Genomic DNA, 21,227 nt, shown 5'->3' with positions numbered 1-21,227 from the left:
GTTATGTTCAATATGCATACATTAACTGATGCAAGTATGCCTGCTTCGGGTGTGGGTCTGCTTAGAAGTTGCTTATATTTGACAAAACACTGTAATAGTTATGTAATTAGGTTGACTTTCGTGTGAGTAAAGAGGATATTGAGGTGGATAAGTTGGTCAACTGTGTGACAGGCTGCCAACTGGTCCAGGACAAGGTTTCTCGCACATGATGTCACTTCGAGTGTAGCACCCGTGGCAAGAGTAGAAACCTGATTAGAGGCAACCAAACGTGGTATTCTGGGAAAGATGAAACTGAATTTGAAAGGCAGCAATGTGTACAAAACGTTTGGAGGGGAAAATGAAATTGAAGATGGGATGTAGTCTGCGAAGTTGGGGGGTGTCAAGGGTTGATACCTTCAGGAATGGAATAATGATAGCACATTTGAAGGTTGGAATGATAACACTAGGAAAGCAAAAATCATTTGCAATATTGGCTGACTTTAAGATCAAAAGAAGAGGTTGGGTGATCGGCAGTGTGATGGGAATAGAATGAAGAGAACAGGAAATGCATCCCATGAACAATATGCGATCAGAGAGTACGAGGGAGATGGAAGCGAAAGATGCAAAGTCAAGACCAGGGCAAGGAGGAACATTAAAGGACATTGGACCGTACAGCAAGTGGAAGATAGGTGCTGTGGTCAACACAGCTGATTGAATTGTCTAAATATTAATCATGTCTTTCATGAGCTCCTTGTCCTTGAGGGTAAAAGGGAATGATTTGCAATTGAGAAAAGTGGGAGATCATCCCTTTATTTCTGGATGATTTTGAATAGTGAGTAGTTTGATGAGGGAGAGGAGGATCTAGTATGGTTTTAAGTGGATCAGACAGGTCTGCTGGTGGATGGCTGAGCCAGTTGTGTGCAATATTCTTTCCAATTAAGACTTGATTACTGAAAATGAGGGCCACATAATGGGGATTGGGACAATGATACTAAAAGTGGATGTGGGCACAAAGCTGAGCAAATCGGGAGCTGCAGAAATGTTGTGTACAGAGGGCCAAAGACTAGATAATTATGATTTTGAAAATGAATTTGTTTGTGAATTGGGTGATAGTTTTTTCCAGGAGGATGGAAGTGATAAATGATGCAAATAAGATAGCATTCTCTCTCTTTGCTGTTCAATATTATGTTCAATGCTATCATATAATTTTTCAAAAAAATTGAAAATGAAATTTGACTTTTCCAAATTGTAGGATGTGCTAATTTTGTTCTGCTTAGATAATTTAGGCACACATTGTTTTCTGTCTTTAAAAAAGAATGTAGAGTAAAACATATAAAAGATAAGATTAAAAACTTCACGAGATATTTCCCATTTATGGAAAATTCAAATCTACTTTCCACATGAATTTTAAGGCTTTGTAAGACCATTGTATTGCACTTAGTTCCAAATGATATTGTGTATTTCAACATATTTATAATTACCAAAGGTTAATTGTGATTTGAGTCAAAAATTTCAATTGTAATAAATTACTGTGCAATATGTCATTTTTCAGCTTTACAAGCATGTTGTGCAGATTGTAGAGAAGTTTATCAAAAAGGTGAGCAACTTGTTAAAGTGTTTTTCTTGGAAGTTGAATAGTTAATTTGTAGTAACATTTACAAATTTTTTAATAATTTACTAATTCTCCCTTTTAAACAATAATTTTATAGTGCAAACCAGAATTTAAAGTTCCAGGATTGTATGTGGTCGACTCTATTGTGCGTCAATCCCGTCATCAATTTGGAGCAGAAAAAGATGTATTTGGGCCGCGGTTCAGCAAAAATATTACTGCGACATTCCAGTATTTGTATAAATGTCCATCTGATGAGAAGGTAAGGACATTGAATAGGCAGCAGATTGATGTACTGGAATGTATTACCTTTGGGATGGTTTTTGAGTTTTCTGAAAATGAAATTCTCCAAGTTATGATCCACTGCTAATGTTTCAGTAAAACATTAATGGTGGGTCGGTAAAATTTTAATGCCATGATTGTTGGAGCCATATTGTATTAATACAGTCAGAGACCTTGTTTCTGAAGTTTGAATTGTATCGAAATAAACTAATTAAATTAGGAAAAGACAGACGATGTGCCATTACAGGGAAATAGTAAATGAATATTGTTGCACAGTTCAAACTGTGCATGTGTTTTTATTTTATATTGACATTTATTTTTGTTTGTTCTGGGAATGTGTATGTCACTGACTAAGTCAGTATTTATTATCCATCCTTAATTACTCTTGAGAACATGGTGAGCTGCCTCTTGAACTGCTACAGTTTATGGTGAATAGATGCACACTCAGTGCTTTAGTGAAGTGCGTATTGAGGGTTTTGACCCAGTAACAGTGAAAGAAAAGAGATAGGATTCCAAGTCCGGATGGTGTGCGACCTGGAGAGGAACTTGTAGAGGACAGTGTTGCCATGCATCCACTGTCAGTGTCCTTTTGAGGTGATGAGGTTATGGTTTTGGATGCCAAGGATGTACTGCAGTACATCTTGTAAATAGTGCACACTGTTGTCACAGTGAAGGGAATGGATGTTTTAGATATTAGGTGGGATACCATTCAAGTAGGCCTCTTCAACCTGGATGATGGCAAGCTTTTTGAGTATTGTCGGAGCAGTATACTTCAAGGCAAGTGGAATGTATTTCATCACACACTGATTTGTACCTTGTAGATGGATAGACAGGCTTTGAGGAGTTGAAGTAAACTACTGAGCACTTAGCGGCCCCTGATCTGCTCTTGTAGTCATGATGTTTAGATGACTGGACCAGTTCAATTTCTGGTCACTGGTAACCGCCCCCCCCCCCCCCACACAGGATATTGCTACTGGGGAATTCGGTGATAGCATGCCTTCAAATGTCAGTGTGATGGTTATCCCTTGGCACTTGAGTGGTGCAAATGTTACTTGCCACTTATGTCCAAGTCTAAATGTTGTCCAGATCTTTCTGTGATTGAACATAGACTGTTTCAGATCTTTAGCACTTGCAAATAGTGCTGGAAGTTCTGCAAATAGGAGCCAGCATTCCTGCCTCTGATTTTTTGTTGGAGGCAAGGTTACTGATGAAGCAACTGAAGATGGTTATGCCTTGGAGACTACCCTGAGGAACTCCTTTGCGACAGATATAACAATAACCAGTGGAGAGTGTCCTCCATCCCTGATTCTCATTGATTTTAGTTTTGCTAGGATTCCTTGATGTCACGGTCTGTCAAATGCAGCCATGTTGTCAAGGGATGTCATTTTTGCCTTCTGTTTGGAATATAGCTCTTTTGTCTGTGTTTGAACCAAGGCTGAACTGAGGTGAGCAGCACCTGCTGTTCACTATTCCATTGTATTATCCATGTTTTCGCCCAGAATCAAAATTACATGGTTAGCAGATGAGGAAGTTTTGAGTTGGTGTGATACATCAATGGGGCAGTGAATGCCAACTAGTGAAAATATATGAAGAGCAGAAAGCCACATTGTTAAATCATGACTTAGAGCTAAATGACATGAATGAATGCATCTATCTAAAGAATCGTTATTTGTTTGTATTTAAACAGAGCAAGATAGTTCGTGTGCTGAACCTTTGGCAAAAGAACTGTGTTTTCAAGATTGAAGTTATACAGCCATTATTAGATATGGCAACTGCAACATCAGTTCCACCTGCACTGGAAAATACTGATAACAATACTAGTAAGTATAATTTTTGTGCTGAATTGTCAATTTTTAAAAAGAAAAGTAATGAGCGTTATTGGAACATGAACTGTTCATTTCATAACAGGTTGGTTATTTGACTGCTCTGCAGATTGTTTAGTACTTGAATGAACCAACCTCGTGTAGAGAGATTTTTTTTCAATTCTTAAGTTGGTCATTAGATATGAAATCCATTAGGACTGAAAGCTTGATTCAGCAATTGGCAACACTTTTCAACTTGCCATGAGGATAACAGCTACCCACATAGTTTGTTCCATGTACCAGTGCTACTTAATGCACTAAACCAAGTATACATTTTGTTAATGGAGAATGGTGTACTATAAGTGGAGCTGCTTGAGCAACTTCTTCCATTGTTATTGGTATTGCAATATAAGAGTAACATTTTACATTTGGTATGCAACATCAAAAGTTCCAATTGGGAGCAGGACAAGAAAGCAAAACATTGAATGCTAGAATACTGGAACAAAAACTAAAAGTGCTGGGAATACAAGTAGAGAGAGACTTTTTTTTCTCTGCTCAATAGGTTTTCATTAGAACTACTGTCAAGGTACATAGTAAGCTACAGCTCCGGAAAACAATCTTTAGGGCTGATAACTTTGGCGCTTTGCTCAAGTGATATTTATTCAACTTCTGATCCTTGCACTTGAGTTTCAGAAAGCTCTTGGATTTTGGAATGTTTCTTGCATAATACCTGTTTGGTCCATGAGCAGGTTTTCACATTAGCACAAATTCTTCAGTCACCGAATAAAAAATGATCAGGCATTATTTCCCTTTACCTATGCGATGGTCAAAGTATGCTCCTTGATATCTGCTGACTGAGGCATTGATTGAGGATTAAATCTGGGAACTCCATGGTCTGTGTGCTACTCAGCGCCTTAATCAGAGCGCTGAGTTAGTGGGAAAATGGGATATTAATGTTTTAATGTAAAGTTTCATGTTCATGACTAGATCAAGATTTTGGGGTAATCGTTGCATTTCTGAAGTCTGCGTAGAGGCATTAAGTAAATACTGCAGAGAAATATGATTGTGGTATCTGAGTGTATTTTTATTTTTCCTAGGTCCCCCTGTTGTTCCTCCGACACCTGCACAAGCTCCTCCGATTACATCTGATTCTTTGTCTGCGATACAGCAGCAACTACCCAACTCTGATGCATTTGTAGCTGTAGCACAGCTTTTTCAATCGACACAAGGAGCACAGGTAAAATTTAAATTGGTATGTGTTGTTTGAGTTCGAAGCAATGTAGTAATGCCAATGACTGTATCAGCACTTTACTCAAGAAGAGATTGATACTTTGTGTATTGCCACTGCATATAGAATATTGATGCATGTTGCTGTGGATTAGGAAGAAACAGGTACAGTTTAAATCCCCTCATTTGGAAGATGGAGGCTTCTTATCCTTAGTGATTTACCCACAATTGTCCTTTTGTCTTGCTTGGTATAACAACATGAAAATTACTGGCAGGATTAGGCCACTTGTCCCCTCAAAGATAGCGCTGGTGAGGACAGATTCCCTATTTGAGAAAGAGAAGCTTGTGAAGACTATAAGACCCGAGAGTTGCCAGAGGCTTTCTCAACTTGTCTTAAACAGATGACTCGTTATTAATAAACAATGATCTCTCAATCTAGGTTCTCCTACAAGAGGAAAAACCCGTTCCACATTCACCCTGTTAAGATCCCTTAGGATCCTACGTTTTTGTCAAATCCAACATCCACACCGCAGCGCACACAAGTCCAGTATATCCGTTTTTTTTCTTCTCCATACGTTAGACTAGTAAACCTTTACTGAACTGCTAGTGTATTTACACCCTTCCTTAAATAAGGTTACCTATGCTGTAGACAGTATTCCAGGCGTGGTGTCACGAATGTCCTGTATAACTGAAGCAAAGCCTCATTTTCTTTTTGTTTAAATTTTTCTTGCAATGGACAATTTCAGATTTTCCCATCTTGTCATCAATTTGCCAGATCTTTGCCAACTCACTTAACCTATGCACATCTCTTTGTGGTCTCCTTATGTGCTCTTCGCAAATTAATTTACCTATGTTTGTGTTGTCAGCAAATTTAGCAACCAGATCTTTAGTCTCTTCATCTGATCATTTTCTATGAAATGTGAAATATAGTTCATCACTCATTGCATCTTACCAACCAGAAAACAGTATACTTATGCTTACTGTTTCCTGCTAACTAGCCACATTTCTGCCTATACAATGTTAACTGCACACCATGAGGTTTTATTTGCCACTATAGCCTCTTGATATGGCAGTTTATCAAATTACTATTTGAGATTTAATACTGTACATCCACTGATTTGCCTTGATCCTCAGCACGTTAGCTCTTCAAAGAGCTGCAGGAAATTAGTTGAGCATGATTTTTCTTTTCACAAAACCATGTTGATTTGCCCATATACCTTGAACTTATCCAAGTGCCTTGTTATTAGTCTTAAATAATAACTTATCACATCTCCCCTATTATAAGTATTAAGCTAGCTTGCTTTTAGTTTCCAGCTTTTTGTCTCCTTTCATTTTTGAATAAAGGAGTTACATTGACTATTTTCAAATCTAATGGAACCTTCCCTGAATCTTGGAAAAGTATCTCATTTAGCCACTTCTAAGAACTTGTCAGCCTTGCAACTTTGCAAATTTTCTTGAGTTAATTCCATTCCATTTCCTTATTTCCAGTATTTGTGGGGTATTACTATATCTTCTGTTGTGCAAATTATCTGTTAATTAATAATGAGCTCCTTATTTTTCCTTAGTTTCCCCATACTCATTTTTATAGCACCACCATTCACTTTGTCATCTTGTTATTAAATGTCTATAGAAACTTTTACTAATGTTTTAAAACTTCTTGCTGGCTTTTTCTTGTACTCTAATTTTTCTTTCCACGTTAATCATTAGTCTTTTAGCAATGGCGTTCTTCCCCAAATTTCTGACTTTGAAAGCCTGCATGCAGCAAGGCATGTTGCCATCTTTGTTTCAAGGTGTTAAAATTTGCACAATTCAATGAATTTTGTTGAGTTTCTTTCTTGATAACAAGCAGAATGAGTTTGTTGCAGGGCAGACTTAGTATAAGATCACATCTCCAAGCTACTCCATTTTAGCCTGAATTAAAGGAGACAATGTAAAATTTAACCATCTTAGGAAGCCTAACATTTTGTAGCACTTTAGTATGGTGATCAGATTTTGAAAAATTATGGTTAGGTTGGGGCTCATGATAATTGCAATGTTCTGCAATCATTGGTTGAACTCTGGGGAGGGACAGATTTTGATGGGAGGTAATGTGATGACAGTTGTCCTATCAAAGTTAGCAATCCTGTTTCATGGTTTCAAAGGCATCATCAGCATTGAAGCCACTGGCATTAAAATGGTAGCTTTAGGTGGTGGGGCAGCGATATGGTTCGATTGCCCAAAATAGTCTGCGGTGCAGTGGGTGTTAATGGAAAAGAAAAGGACAAAATCTTTCTCAGATTTTCTCCCTCCTTGTTTCTAATTGACCAAAAAAGGGGGCAAGTGAAAACTGAGATATTTGAAACTTTTTAAAAAATTGTCCGGACATGGGAACATCTAATGAAAATCCGAGGCTGGTGTAATTGCAACATTTAAGAGGCATCTGGATGGGTATATGAATAGGAAGGGTTTGGAGGGATATGGGCTGGGTGCTGGCAGGTGGGACTAGGTTGGGTTGGGATATCTGGTCAGCATGGACGCGTTGGACTGAAGGGTCTGTTTCCATGCTGTACATCTCTATGACTGTGTTCTATGGAAAATTTTCTTAAAGTATTACATAAATATATTACTGTTCCTCCAGATATAAATTGAGCCATTAACTGTCTTTTTATTCTAAATTTTTCAATTTTTGAGATCAGATCTAATTCTGAATTTCTTTTTAATGGTTCATAATTATACTAGATTTCATTTTTTACATCAGATACAACAGATATTACAGAATTTCCAGCAGGCTCCAAAGCCACAGTCACCAGTTGTAGACAATAGCATCATGTCCCAGGTGGAAGCCTTAACAGCTCAGTTGAAGCCACAGAGTACACAGCCTCCAGAGCAAAAGGCTGCCTTTGATAAGGTATGCAGAAGCAGTCAATAATATTACAAATCGGAAGTTTGTGTTAGTACACATTAATACTTGCCAACTTAAGTCACAGTCCCTCATATTCTGCAGTTTAGTAGCTGATAAGACTTGTGACACTGGTAGCTCAGTGAGTTGATGAATTGTTCATGTCAATTTTACTGCAGAAATTGCTTGACCGCTTTGATTATGATGATGAACCAGACCAGGTTGATGATGTGAAGAAGGAAGAAGAATCCAGTCCACCACCTTCTCAGACTTCATTGTAAGTGCTGCAAACCTACTGGACTGAAGCAATTAAGTTCTTTGTGATAATCCTGCTTAAAGTTTACTTTGTCCTTGTGTCAAAAATTTTCCAAAATTTGATAATTAAAAATTGTAATTGAAGTTTCACTTGTCACTGCAGTTGTTTTACGAAATTAGTATTATTGATGGCAATTTTTGGGGGGAAAAATATGTAAGATCCTTTAGTTTGTGGTATGTTAGATATATTGCCTTTGCATTCTTTGTGAGTATATCAAATGAACAAATTTTTGAAATATTTTATCTCTTTAATGTTAGTGGCTACTCTGGAGAAGGTATACAGCCACCTATGTATCAGCAGCTTGGAATTCGACTGCCAAATATGGAACAATTTCAGCAGACCTTGATGGGACTCCAGCAGGAGACATTGCAACAGCAGGTTAGAAAATGCAAAAGACTTCATTTCCGTGCAGCCTGTCTGAAATGTGGAATGATATTTGCCAGTCAAATATTTGGACATTGCATAGGATGTACACTTATGGAGAATATTAGATGTGATACTGATTGAAATTTGAATTGCACTAACCAGAATAGATATACTAACTTGTAGGTTTTCCCTGTTTTAACCTATATATAGCTCCATGTTCATGAGCTCTCATCTGACCAAAACCCACATTTTCAGTGTCTCTCCTTTTATATAATAACAACAAAGCAAATCATATAACCAATATTCAAGTCACTTGTCCAGGCCAAACTTTCCAAATCAACCTTCAACTTCTTTCAGGTTTTCATTAGCGGGGTGTGTTTATTTAACAAACTTACGATCATATTATGAAGTTGCCTTAATCTACCTATTGGATAAGTTGACAGTGTCTACCGCTTTCATTCTTAGGCACTTATAGGTTTCTGCACTGTTCACAAGGAAGATTAAATCCTTTAATACTATGGAGTTTACACAACAAATCTATTTGCTATGTTGTAGTTACTTTTTTCATATGATGTGAGTTTCATTGGCTGGGCTACTATTCAAGGGATTGACCTCGAACAGTCACCTACTTTTGTATCAGTATAACTCCAGCAATAAAGAGTTTTCCTCATTACTCCCATTAACACCAGTTTTGCTGGGGCTCTATGATGCTATATATTCAAATGCTGCCGTAATGTCGAGGGCTGTCACTCTTAGTGCACCTTTTGCGTTCAGGTCTTTTCTCAATGTTTGAACGAAGACAGTAATAAAGTCAGCAGCTGAGTGGACCTGGTGGAACCCAAGCTAAGCAGTAGTGAACAGATTATTGTCAGCAGTATTGACAACACCTTTCATCATTTTGCAAATGTTTGAGAGCAGACTAAATTTTTCCAAGCATAATGTCATCAGTCATCAAGTTTGAATGGAGATCATTGAGGGACTTCAGTGATCATCTGTTGATAAGACTCTTACGAACTTTTATAGATGCACCATAGAAAGCAACTTTTCTAGGTGCATCGCAGTGTAGTATAGCAACTACTGTTCACAGGACCGCAAGAAATACAGAGTTGTGAATGCAACCCAGTCTATCTCTCACATCAGCCTCCCATCCATTGACTTCATCTATACTTCCTGATGCAAAGGGAACACAGGCAACTTTCCCACCCTGGTTATACTCTCTTCCACCCTCTTCCATTGGGCAGAAGATGTAAAAGCTTGCATACATGTACAAACAGATTCAAGAACAGCTTCTTCCCTGCTGTTTTCAGAGTTTAGAATGGACCTCTTTAATGTTAATGTTAATCTGTCTCTTTGCACCTTCTTGGCAGCAGTAACTCTTCTGTTACCCTGATGCACTTGTATAGTATGATCTGCCTATGAAGCACATACAGCAACACTTCTCACTGTATCTCCATGTACACTTGACAGGAATAAATCAATTCAAATAAACTGAAAAGGTCTTTTAGATTTGAGGCACGTGGGTGTTGGACTGAACAATTTGATGTTGAAGGGCATTTAATGATGATGTTGTAATTTTATTCTGTTATACCATATATGAGTGGTATGGGTCTGGTGCAAGTATTTGCAAGACAGGCAACCTGATTACTGAGGAGAAAGTGAGGACTGCAGATGCTGGAGACCAGAGTTGAAAAATGTGGTGCTGGAAAAACACAGCAGGCCAGGCAGTATCCGAGGAGCAGGAGAATCGACGTTTCGGGCATAAGCCCTTCTTGGCAGGAATGAGGCTGGCATGCCAACCGGGCTGAGATAAAGGGTAGGGGGGAGGGGTGCTGGGAATACAATAGGTGGAAGGAGGTGTGGGTGAGGGTGATAGGCCTGAGAGGGGGTGGGGACGGAGAGGTCGGGAAGAAGATTGCAGGTCAAGAGGGCGGCGCTGAATCCGAGGGTTGGGACTGAGATAAAGTGGGGGGAGGGTAAATGAGGAAGCTAGAGAGATTTACATTCATCCCGTGTGGTTGGAGGGTTCCTAGGCAGAAGATGAGGGGCTCTTTCTCCAGGCGTCGTGTGGCCAGGGTCTGGCGATGGAGGAGGCCAAGGACCTGCATGTCATTGTGGAGTGGGAGGGGGAGCTAAAGTGTTCAGCCATGGGGCGGTTGGGTTGGTTGGTCCGGGTGTCCCAGAGGTGTTCCCTGAAAGATTCCGCAAGTAGGCGGCCTGTCTGCCCAATGTAGAGGAGACCACATCGGGTGCAACAGATACAGTAATATGATTAGGGTTAGTCAAGGAATGTAGTAGGAAGTTGTGCATGGAATTCAAAGAGATAGGAGAGGTGCTAAATGAATTTTTTTTGTCAGCACTCAGACAGGAAAAGGCAATGTTGTCGATGGTAAGATTGAGATACAGGTTATTAGACTAGAGGGGATTGAGATTCATAATGAGGATGTGTTAGCAATTCCGGAAAGTGTGAAAATAGATAAGTCCCCTGGGGTGGATGGGAGTTATCTGAGGATTCTCTGGGAAGGTAGCGATAAGATTGCAGAGCCTTTGACTTTGATCTTGATGTCACCATTTTCTACAGGAAAAGTGCCAGAAAACTGGAGGTTAGCTAATGGTGTCCCATTGCTCATGAAGGGGAGTAGAGACAACCCTGGTTATTATAGACCAGTGAGCCTTACTTTGGTTGTGGGTCAAATGTTATAAGAGATAGAAATATAATAATCTCAAAAGGAATACTTTGATTAGGGATAGTCACCACGGTTTTGTGAAGGGGAGGTGGAGCTTCACAAACATTATTGGTTCCTTGAGAAGGTGGTCAAATGGTGGAAGAGGGTAAAGCAGTTGCTGTGGTGTATGTGGATTTCGGTAATGCAGGGTCTGGTGATGGAGGCCAAGGACATGCATGTCCTTGACGGAGTGGGAGGGGTAGTTAAAGTGTTCAGCCACGGGGTGGTTGGGTTGGTTGGTGCGGGTGTCCCAGAGGTGTTCCCTGAAACGTTCTGCAAGTAGGCAGCCTGTCTCCCCAATGTAGAGGAGACCAGATCGGGTGCAACGGATACAGTAAATGATGTGTGTGGAGGTGCAGGTGAATTTGCGACCTGATTACTGAGGTTGATAAAGCTGTCATGGTAGTAATTCTCACATAATTTAACTGGACAGCAATTAATTTGGAAAGCAAACTTAATTGCCATGGGGGAATATAACTACTACATTGTAGAATGCACCAAGCCAAATACTATTATCAGTTTAGTGACTCTGCCATTTCTGTGCTTCCCGCTATTCATTCCTCAGTCTCATCCTCCAAGAAACCAATGTTCACTTTTGCCACTGTCTTCTCTTCTATGTACTCATAAGCTTTTGCTATAAATTTTAAAATTTTGAGCTAGTTTTCTTCCATCATTTACCCTTTTGCCTTTTTATGCCTTTTTTTTTCCCACCTTTGCAGTGTGGTCTGCCTGAGTGTTGTCTTTCTTTATCTTTAACTTACTTAGCCATGGATGTTTATTCCTCCTCTCATCTTCCTTTCTGGAATATATTTGAGTTGTGAGCGATGAGTATCTCATTAAGCATTTGCCACTGACTATCAACTGTCCTATCTTTTAGTCTTCCTGCCCAATTCACTGGGGCCAGATCTGTCCTCATGGGTACATTGGAGTGAGAAGAGATTGTAATCTTCAATTATGGAGCCTTTTCCATTTTAAAATTTTCCTCATTGTTTATCTTGCTTCTCCCATGCACATCTCTGCATTGATCATCACAAGACTACACTGTTGAATCTAATGTTAGAATTTTCTTTTAGTGTAAAGTGTTTCTTTCAGAATATTTTTCTTTCTTTCTTGTTAATATTTAGAAATACTAATTTATTTCAGGTTCCCCCACCTCCCAATGGACAATTACCAACATTTGGCATGGTTCCTGTTCATCCATATGCAGCTATGCCACAGCCTACCATGCCTCCAGCACCACCTATACAGCCTGTTTTTCAGCAAGACTACCATACTCCAAGTGAACCACCACCATCGCAACAGCAGCAGCAGCAAGTAAGCTTTCACATAATATATTTTGTAATGTGTGATCCCTTTTGTAGATCGTAATCTAATAAGCGTAATCTTTTGATTTTAAGGAAGTAGATATGGAGATTGAAAAACCTGATACACGAGAAACAAAACGTCGTAGTGTTGAAACTAGAAGATCACGCACTCGGTCTGGATCAAGGTTAGCAACACGAGAATACTGTGCATGAATTCAATCTGAATGTTTACATGAAGCATCATAAGTTCAAGTTTACTAAAAGTAGGCAATTGGTTTTATATGTATAATTTCTTATTTATTTTCCCCTCACCTAATAGTTGGTTCATTGTATCCTTGATAATCACTGTTGAACCAACAGTGATCTGCAGAACATTTGTGGTCAAATTAACCTACTTATCTCACTCTGTCATCCCATCCACCTCTCCTAAGCAATCCCTCGCATATTATTCATATCCTTACAATCTATCCATCCCATACCATCTGTATCCCCTGCCCCTCTATCTGGGGTAATTTTGTTGAGCACCCCTTCTATTGCAGTGTTTAGTTGCTCCGCTAACCCTGCTGCTACTAACCACTGGAATCCACAAATAAAACGCATGCTCCAGCCCTCTGTATGCCTTGCAAGCCTCTGGATGCCCAAGATTCTGCCCACCAACCCAACCCACTGACCAGTCTGAAAAGTGCAGGTAAATAAAAACTTACTATAGGTAGGAACTGCACCTTTTCAACAAACAGTCACATATTCAAGTCATTTGTTCCAAACATGTGGACTTTACACGTTGAGAAAGTTTTGGTTATTCACTAACATTTTCATACTTGACAGTATATCAATTGAGCGGAACAGTAATGTAACTTGGAAGAGATAATAGCATGTCTTAAAAGGTAATTTCCAGATTATTTGGAGAAATGTAATCTATGAAATTACAAATTAATTTACTTCATATTAGATATCTGAATGAAAGAAATTGTTATTACATTGAACTTCACTGTTGGAGGGTCCTAGGATAGCTGCTGGACGCATTCGTTGGCTCCAAGAAGTATAGAGCTGGAGATCACAGTCTATGCACCTAAAGATAGCAAATATGACTGTAGAAAATTAAATTAGATTAACTAGGGAACTGCTAAATTAATTCGTACTTAAAAAGTACAGTCTGTTATAAAGTTGTCACATGTTGAGAAAATAGTGCATTTCATTAATTCCGAAAAGAGTATTTCATTTCCAGAATATTTAAATTGTATATTTTTCACAGATCACCAAAGCGAAGACGTTCTCGGTCTGGATCTAGGTCAAGAAGGTCAAGACACAAGCGTTCTCGATCACGATCCAGAGAAAGACGCAGGCACTCTCCTCGTTCGCGATCTCAAGAGCGACGTGAAAGAGAGAAGGAGAGAGAACGCCGTCAAAAAGGACTTCCACCAATTAAATCAAAAATTGTTAGCGGTAGGTAGTTAGAATCTAGAATAAAATCCATCATATCATATTAGAATATGTCCTATTTTTGAAGGAGCATTTTGGCATGACCATAATTGTTTAGAATTGGCATTGTCCCATTAACAACAAAATAAATGTTGTGTATATAATTTTATGATGGAAATATTTTAAAAATTGTAAAGATGACAAACTGCTCATTCAACAAAATTCTTTGCCTAAAGAATTTACTCTCATTCCCTGATTGGAAGATAAGCAAGTCCTCTAACCCTTAAATCTGAGATTCTTACTCCATTCCTTTACCCCAAAATCTATTACTAACTATGTTTTAATTGCTACTAAAATAAAGCATCCTGATCTTAATATTTTCAACATCATGTTCACAGTTTGCAGCACAACCCTCTGGATAGGACAATTAGACAAGAGGGCAACGCAGCAGGATGTTGCAAATCTTCTGGAAGAATTTGGCCAAATCGAATCTTTGAATGTGAGTATATTTTATCCCTAGTTAAAAATTGTTTTGTGACATTGGATTAAATATTTGTCAAGTTAGTGTAGCTTGTTGTGTAAGTGTCATTGTTGTCCAGAGTTGAGACATTCAGAATTAGATTAGATTAGATTATGTTACAGTGTGGAAACAGGCCCTTCGGCCCAACAAGTCCACACCAACCCGCCAAAGCGCAACCCACCCATACCCCTACATTTACCCCTTACCTAACACTACGGGCAATTTAGCATGGCCAATTCACCTGACCTGCAGATCTTTGGACTGTGGGAGGAAACCGGAGCACTCGGAGGAAACCCACGCAGACATGGGGAGAACGTGCAAACACCGCACAGTCAGTCGCCCAGTGTTGAGCACCCAGTTTACTTCAGTACCTGTCGGTGAGGGGAAGAGTCTGAAATTCAACCATGACTTTTTTTCTTAATTTAAGTATATAGTCCTAATGGAAATAGATACGTTTGAATGTTAAGTGTGACCAAAATCTTTCTTGGTTAGCCTGTTTTGATTAAACACTGAGTGCTGCATTCACTGTAGTTCGTTTGTGTGAATTGAAGAAGTTGCTGACAGCTGTGCAACAAAGGGTTGGAAATCAATGAGCATTTAAGGGCATTTTAAAGTTTCAAAATGTTGATAATTAGCTTATATGTTTATTCTGAGCTAATTTCATTCCAAACATCATGTCTTCGTTTTATGGCACTCCAAATGCAGCAGGTGCTCTCAAGTCCAGGGCTACTCTGCCAGATGAAGAGCCCATCCCAGTATGACTTCCCGTCACCTTGGAGCACAACATACATGGAAATTGTTACAAAAGGAGAAAATGCTGGAAATATGTAATAGGTCAGGCAGCGCATATAGGGGAGAAAAGAGCAATGAATGTTTGACCTGTCATCAGAACGTGTATATTTAATTTGATTTTGTGTTACTTAGTCTGGTTCTTAATTTGTGATTCTGTGGTCTATTTTGTGTTCCATTGTAGATGATTCCTCCAAGAGGATGTGCTTACATTGTGATGGTGCATCGACAAGATGCATACAGAGCCTTACAGAAGCTTAGCAGAGGGACATTTAAGGTCAATCAAAAGTATATAAAGGTATGTCCTGTAAGGGGTGCTGAGTTTTAGAAAATTGATATTTTCCTTCTCTATGCACCAGACTATACAGCTGACTTTCCATTCACCAAACTTAATGACCTATTTTTATGTTGTGCTCCTCCTATAAACAAATTTACTGTTGGGTTACAACATTTAGAATAAAAATTGAAATAAATTTCCTTTTTTTTAACACAGATATGCTACTTGTAATTACACTTGTTTATTGAATTATAGAATTTAATACTGCGCTCTGGGAATGTATATCCATTTTGGAGAATTACTGAGAAACCCAATGCCATCTTGTTTTGTTTGTATTATTGCTTGTGCCTGAAATAGTCTTTCAAATGTTTGTGCAGAAGAAATATTAGCACACTAGTCAGGGTTACTTTGTGAGAGAGAAATTGGATGCTATAACTTGTCTAATGTGACAAATCAAGAAACTGCTTTTGGGCTAGCTTTATGCGTATCAAGTAAGGTTATTTGTTTTTCAGATTGCCTGGGCCTTAAACAAGGGAATGAAAACTGAATACAAACAGTTTTGGGATGTGGAGCTTGGAGTAACTTACATTCCTTGGGACAAAGTTAAACCAGAAGAATTGGACCGTTTGTGTGAGGGAGGAATGCTAGACAATGAAACACTTTGTCCAGGTAAGCATCGGCACCACAAACATATTTTGGTCTGTTCCTTAAATTTCTTGACGTATATGGTGTTTTTTTTTAAATCTGTGGTGGTAGACCAAAAGATGTATGAACTAAACCATTCAGCCGATTGAATCAGCTCCACCATTCAGTGAGATCATGGCTGATCTGATAACTCTCAACTACTTTGCTGCCTTTTCCTCTGACTCTTGATTCATTACTAATTAAAAAAAGATCGTCTATCTTAATGATCCAGCATAAACAATCCTCTGAGATAAAGAATTTCACAGATTTACTATCTTCAGAAGAAATACCTTTTGCTCTGTCCAACTGGGTTACCCCTTGTGCTGAGATGTTGGTCTCAGACCCTAAATCTTTCTCAAGGGGACACAACCTCTCCCCATTGACCCTGTCAGTCCCACTAAGCATGTTATGTGTTTCAGTGTGGTCTTCTGAATTCCAAACTGTACAGGCTCAACCTACAGAACTTGTACCACCCTCTGCGTGTAAATGTCTGGAATGAGCTACCAGAGGAAGTGCTGGAGGCTGGGACAATTACAACATTTAAAAGGCATCTGGATGGTTTTATGAATAGGAGGAGTTTAGAGAGAGATGGGCCAAATGTTGGCAAATGGGACTAGATTAATTTAGGATATCTGGTCAGCATGGGCGAGTTGGACCAGAGGATCTGTTTCCATGCTGTATAGCTTTATGATGCTATCTCTCCTTAGGTAAGGGGACCAAAACTGTTCACAGTATTCTTTATGCTGTCTCACTCTTGTTTTGTGTAGTTTTAACAAGACTTATGTAATTTTATATTTCATTGCCTTTGAAATAAAGGCCAAAATTCAGTTGTCTTCCCAACTCCGTTTGTATCCCTTTGCACTGGGTCATCCTCACCACTTGCCTTCTCACCTATTTTTGTGTTGTCTACAAACTTGGCATTTGCTTCCTTCATCCTGGCCAGTAATATATGCTGTAAATAAGTATGGCCATAGTATTCATCCTGTTGAAGTCCATTAGTGCTCCCCAAAGCCAGTACACCATCTGCAAGGCAGAAGTCTGTTAGAATACTCTCCATTTGACTGAATGCATGCTGCCCATTGTCATCTAAGACAAAGTAACTTGGTTGATAAACATCCAAGTTGCCACCTTAAGCATTCACTCTCTGTCACTGGTACATGGTGGTGGATACTATTCACTGAAGTAACTTGTCAAGGCTCCTTTAGCAGTACCTTCTAAACCATGACCTACTACCCAGAAGCACAAGGGCAGCAGGTGCATGGAGACACCGCCAGCAAATTCCCTTCTACGGTGTAAATCTTGGAAATAGGTGAAAGTAAATTCTGCAGATGCTGGAGATTAGAACCGAGAGTGAGGTGCTGGAAAAGCACAGCAGATGAGGCAGCATTTGAGGAGCAGGACAATAGACGTTTCAGGCAAAAGCCCATCATCAGGAATGGAGTTCCCTCCCTTAGACCATGTAAATATATCTACACTAGAGTCTGCAGTGGCTCGCAGCTCGCCATACTTTCTTGAGGGTAATAACTGGGCTTCCTAGGCATGCTCCCACGAAGGCATTTGCATTGAAATTTAAAATTTCTTATTGGCTTGGCACTGTGGAAGGTGAGAATGTTCCTGCTGACAAGGGAATCTAGAGCAAGAGGTCACAGACTCTGAAATGTGCTGATCATTCAAACTGAAGTTAAGAAATTCACTCAAATGTTTGTGAATCTTGGGAATATAGTAATCGCTCAGTGAGCATTTTAAAGACATTGATACATTTTTTTGGTATAGTACGGTGAAGTTGAGCTAGAAGATCAGCTATGAACCTGAGTAGCAGAGCAAACCTGAACAGCCATGTGGCCAGTTTCTGCTGTTTAACTTGTTGTATTCTTTATGAATTAGAATGGAAGACTATTACAAAGGCATCACCAACAGTTGTTGATACAGCTGAAAATGGTAACACTGCTGTGACACAACCAGAAGAAATGCCTCAAACGTCTTTGCCAATGCCTGCACAGGTAAGAATAAAAAAGTGAATTATATTTATCAAATAAATTAAATGATCCACAATGTTATCAGAGTGAAGAATCGACTTTGTATGAGCAGAATGCGTAGTATATTACGTTACCATAATTGCAATGTACCAAGTTATGACTGAAGTAAGTCTCCTCTTGCATCTTTATATATCTATGTCAGATAATATAACTGGTATAGGACCTGATTTAGTGCAGGCTTTTCCTCAAGAATAGTACCAGTTGTTGAATTGTTTATGACACATTTGACTGGTTGCTGTATATCACTTCAAAATATGTTTGCTGAAGAGAAGCACTCCATGTCCTTTCATGAAGCACTGGTCATCAGGGTGAGATACTGATTCAGTTCATTGTAATAAGAGCAAAATACTGCAGATTCTGGAAATCTGGAACAAACAACAAATGCTATAGAAACTCAGTAGGTCTGGCAGTATCTGTTGAGAAGGAAAAACAGAGTTAATATGTCTGAAAATGAACCTTCTAGCTCAGAGACAAAACTTACATCCAGGATCTCAACCTGAGCTACAAATCTTTTCAAAACTCACTAGAGTTAATATTACAGGTCCAGTGCAACTCTTCAGAATTCACATTCAGTATGTTGTGTTCAGAGTATCATCTTACAACAGTGCTTCACACTAGTTTGTTTTAGTGCCCTGGAAAAATCAAAAATACCCCTAGAAAAATTGTTTGGTGAAGTTCAATATGATATGCACCAACACGGCCTGCATTTTGTGCACCTCACCCTCTATTTGCCTTTTTAATTCCTGGCAGTTCTGTGCACTCTGGAACACTGAGCATTTCTTATTTCCTTTCCAGAATTCCATGTTTTAATAATCTGAATTTATTCTTTAAAACATATATTCTGTCCCAACTTTCCAATCCTCTGTAGAAAGTACCTTGATGTTTTCTATATTAAAAAAAATCGCAGTTATTTATTATGAATTTTAACTTTGCTCAGTACCAACAGTTCATCCTTTTACCCATAGTTCTTTCATTCTTTGTTTCGAATTATTCGATATTTAACCAGATTGCATTGTATTTGCTATCGTGTACCCAGTTTTAGAAAATGTCGGATTATCTCTCATTATTTGTACCACAGTAATACTGGCTCAGTAAATACATGTAAAATCAATTAAACTAATTCACTTGAATATAAGTTATCTGTTAGTAAAAGGCCTTTTTTAAATTTGAAATACAATTGAATTATACTCATTCTTATGTGAACAACAGACAAGTTGAAGAAGGTTAGCATTTACTTAAAGTTTTGTTTGAAGACAGTCAGAAAGATTGACGATATAGATATTCATCTTTTAGATCACTGCCTTCAGTGTATTTTGCAACCAAATATTCAATGAAAAGATGATTACTATAAAATTTGTTCTTGCAGATTCCTGGAGTTCAGCCAATTCCAGCTGTTAGTAGGCTCCATCCACCAAACTTTTCAACAATTCCACCACCTACTTTCAATCCTGGAGTGCCACCACCTCCACCTCCACCACCACCACCTCCCTTTATGCGACCTGGTTTCAATCCAGTACAGCCACCGCCTGGTATGTTACTTCACAGGACTTTTCATTTGTGTCATAATGTGTTAGCAATTGCAATTCCAGAAAATATTTCCATTTGACAAGACAAAGCAATAGCTTTAGGAAAATATATCTGCAACTAATACATTACTGATTTTTTTGGAATGCTTACTGTGCAATATTTTGCTATATGTAGAATAAACAGAAAAAGTAGCAATGGAAGTGGGCTAAGTGGTTACTTGGTCACTTAAAATAGCTTCACCATCCATTGGGGTTATGATGTGGAGATGCCAATGTTGGACTGGGGTGGGCAAAGTTAGAACTCTCACGACACCAGGTTATCGTCCAATAGGTTTATTTGAACTCGCAAACTTTCGGAGCATTGCTTCATTGAAAAAAGGAGCAGCGCTCCAAAAGTTTGTGATTTCAAATAAACCTGTTGGACTATAACCTGGTGTTGTGTGACTTTTTACTTAGGATTATGTCTACTTTTGGATCTTGAAATCTTGTTCTCACCTTCTTCTCATTTGCTTTGACTTCTTTTGCATGCAAAAAAAATTATTGATCTTAGGCTTGACTCAGTAAATACAAAGATCGAGAATTCTTGAGGTAGCGAATGTTGTCATATTCTCAGTTTGAATACAGAAGTTTATCCTTGGTTTAGGCTGGTATGCCTGTCCCTTTATTCAGAAACTATTCTGCCTAATTGTAGTCTCTGCGGTTCAAGGAAATGGTCTCTCAACTTGTACTCTATCAAGCCCTCAGAATTTTGTATATTTGTGAGATCCCGCTCCTCCTAACAACAGTAGGAGCTAATTCATCTCAAGTTCTCTCCGTCTCAGAATTTAGGCTAGTGAGCCTTCATCATGTACCCTGTTGATGTTGTACATCCACTCTTGGGTATGCTGACAAAGCTATTTGTGGTTTTCAGATGTCTCGCCAAACTTCTGCACATCGGAACAAGTTAACCTACCATTTGCTTTTCCACTGTTTGCTGTTCCTGGAAAGAAACTAGTGTATAAGGGCACTCAAAGCCCCCTCAGTGCATCAATATTTAATAGTTTCTCACCATTTCTTAAAAAAAATTGTCCTTTTTCTACCAATATGAATGAATGTTCTCACTGATCTGTCTTTCAAAATATAACCTGTCTGAGAAAATAAACCAAATGTTATATAAATGCGAGGAATTTTTATTACATCTTGGTTCCATCTTTGTTTCTAATACTAACTTGGAGCAATCAACTATTTAATTATTAACTTGTTTTCTTCCATGTTGTTAACTATGGAAGTTGTTAACCATGGAACTGCCTCAGGCGACTGACTGTGTGGAGTTTGCACATTCTCCCCCTGTCTGCGTGGGTTTCCTCCGGGTGCTCCGGTTTCCTCCCACAGTCCAAAAATGTGCAGGTTAAGTGAATTGGCCATGCTAAATTGCCCGTAGTGTTAGGTGCAGGGGTAAATGTAGGGGAATGGGTCTGGGTGGGTGCGCTTTGGCAGATCGGTGTGGACTT

At 38.9% G+C, this 21,227-nt stretch overlaps 1 protein-coding gene across 3 annotated transcripts in view; it reads left to right on the top strand.

Moving 5' to 3' along the window:
• The window catches only part of scaf4a (SR-related CTD-associated factor 4a), an 87,510-nt gene that overhangs the window by 44,942 nt on the left and 21,341 nt on the right, over positions 1-21,227 (top strand). For all 3 annotated transcript variants that reach the window (XM_043700719.1, XM_043700717.1, XM_043700716.1), the window contains 15 exons: positions 1,532-1,576; positions 1,689-1,850; positions 3,558-3,690; positions 4,770-4,909; positions 7,637-7,786; positions 7,957-8,054; positions 8,351-8,471; positions 12,326-12,496; positions 12,580-12,671; positions 13,739-13,929; positions 14,304-14,404; positions 15,399-15,512; positions 16,004-16,160; positions 18,060-18,175; positions 19,578-19,740. In XM_043700719.1, the coding sequence (XP_043556654.1) occupies positions 1,532-1,576; positions 1,689-1,850; positions 3,558-3,690; positions 4,770-4,909; positions 7,637-7,786; positions 7,957-8,054; positions 8,351-8,471; positions 12,326-12,496; positions 12,580-12,671; positions 13,739-13,929; positions 14,304-14,404; positions 15,399-15,512; positions 16,004-16,160; positions 18,060-18,175; positions 19,578-19,740 (1,954 nt within the window). The remainder of the gene's footprint in view (positions 1-1,531; positions 1,577-1,688; positions 1,851-3,557; positions 3,691-4,769; positions 4,910-7,636; positions 7,787-7,956; positions 8,055-8,350; positions 8,472-12,325; positions 12,497-12,579; positions 12,672-13,738; positions 13,930-14,303; positions 14,405-15,398; positions 15,513-16,003; positions 16,161-18,059; positions 18,176-19,577; positions 19,741-21,227) is intronic.

Source organism: Chiloscyllium plagiosum, chromosome 12, assembly GCF_004010195.1.
Source record: "Chiloscyllium plagiosum isolate BGI_BamShark_2017 chromosome 12, ASM401019v2, whole genome shotgun sequence".
Classification (NCBI taxonomy): domain Eukaryota; kingdom Metazoa; phylum Chordata; class Chondrichthyes; order Orectolobiformes; family Hemiscylliidae; genus Chiloscyllium; species Chiloscyllium plagiosum.
Note: the sequence above shows the minus strand (reverse complement) of the source record. Positions and strands in the feature narration are given on the sequence as shown.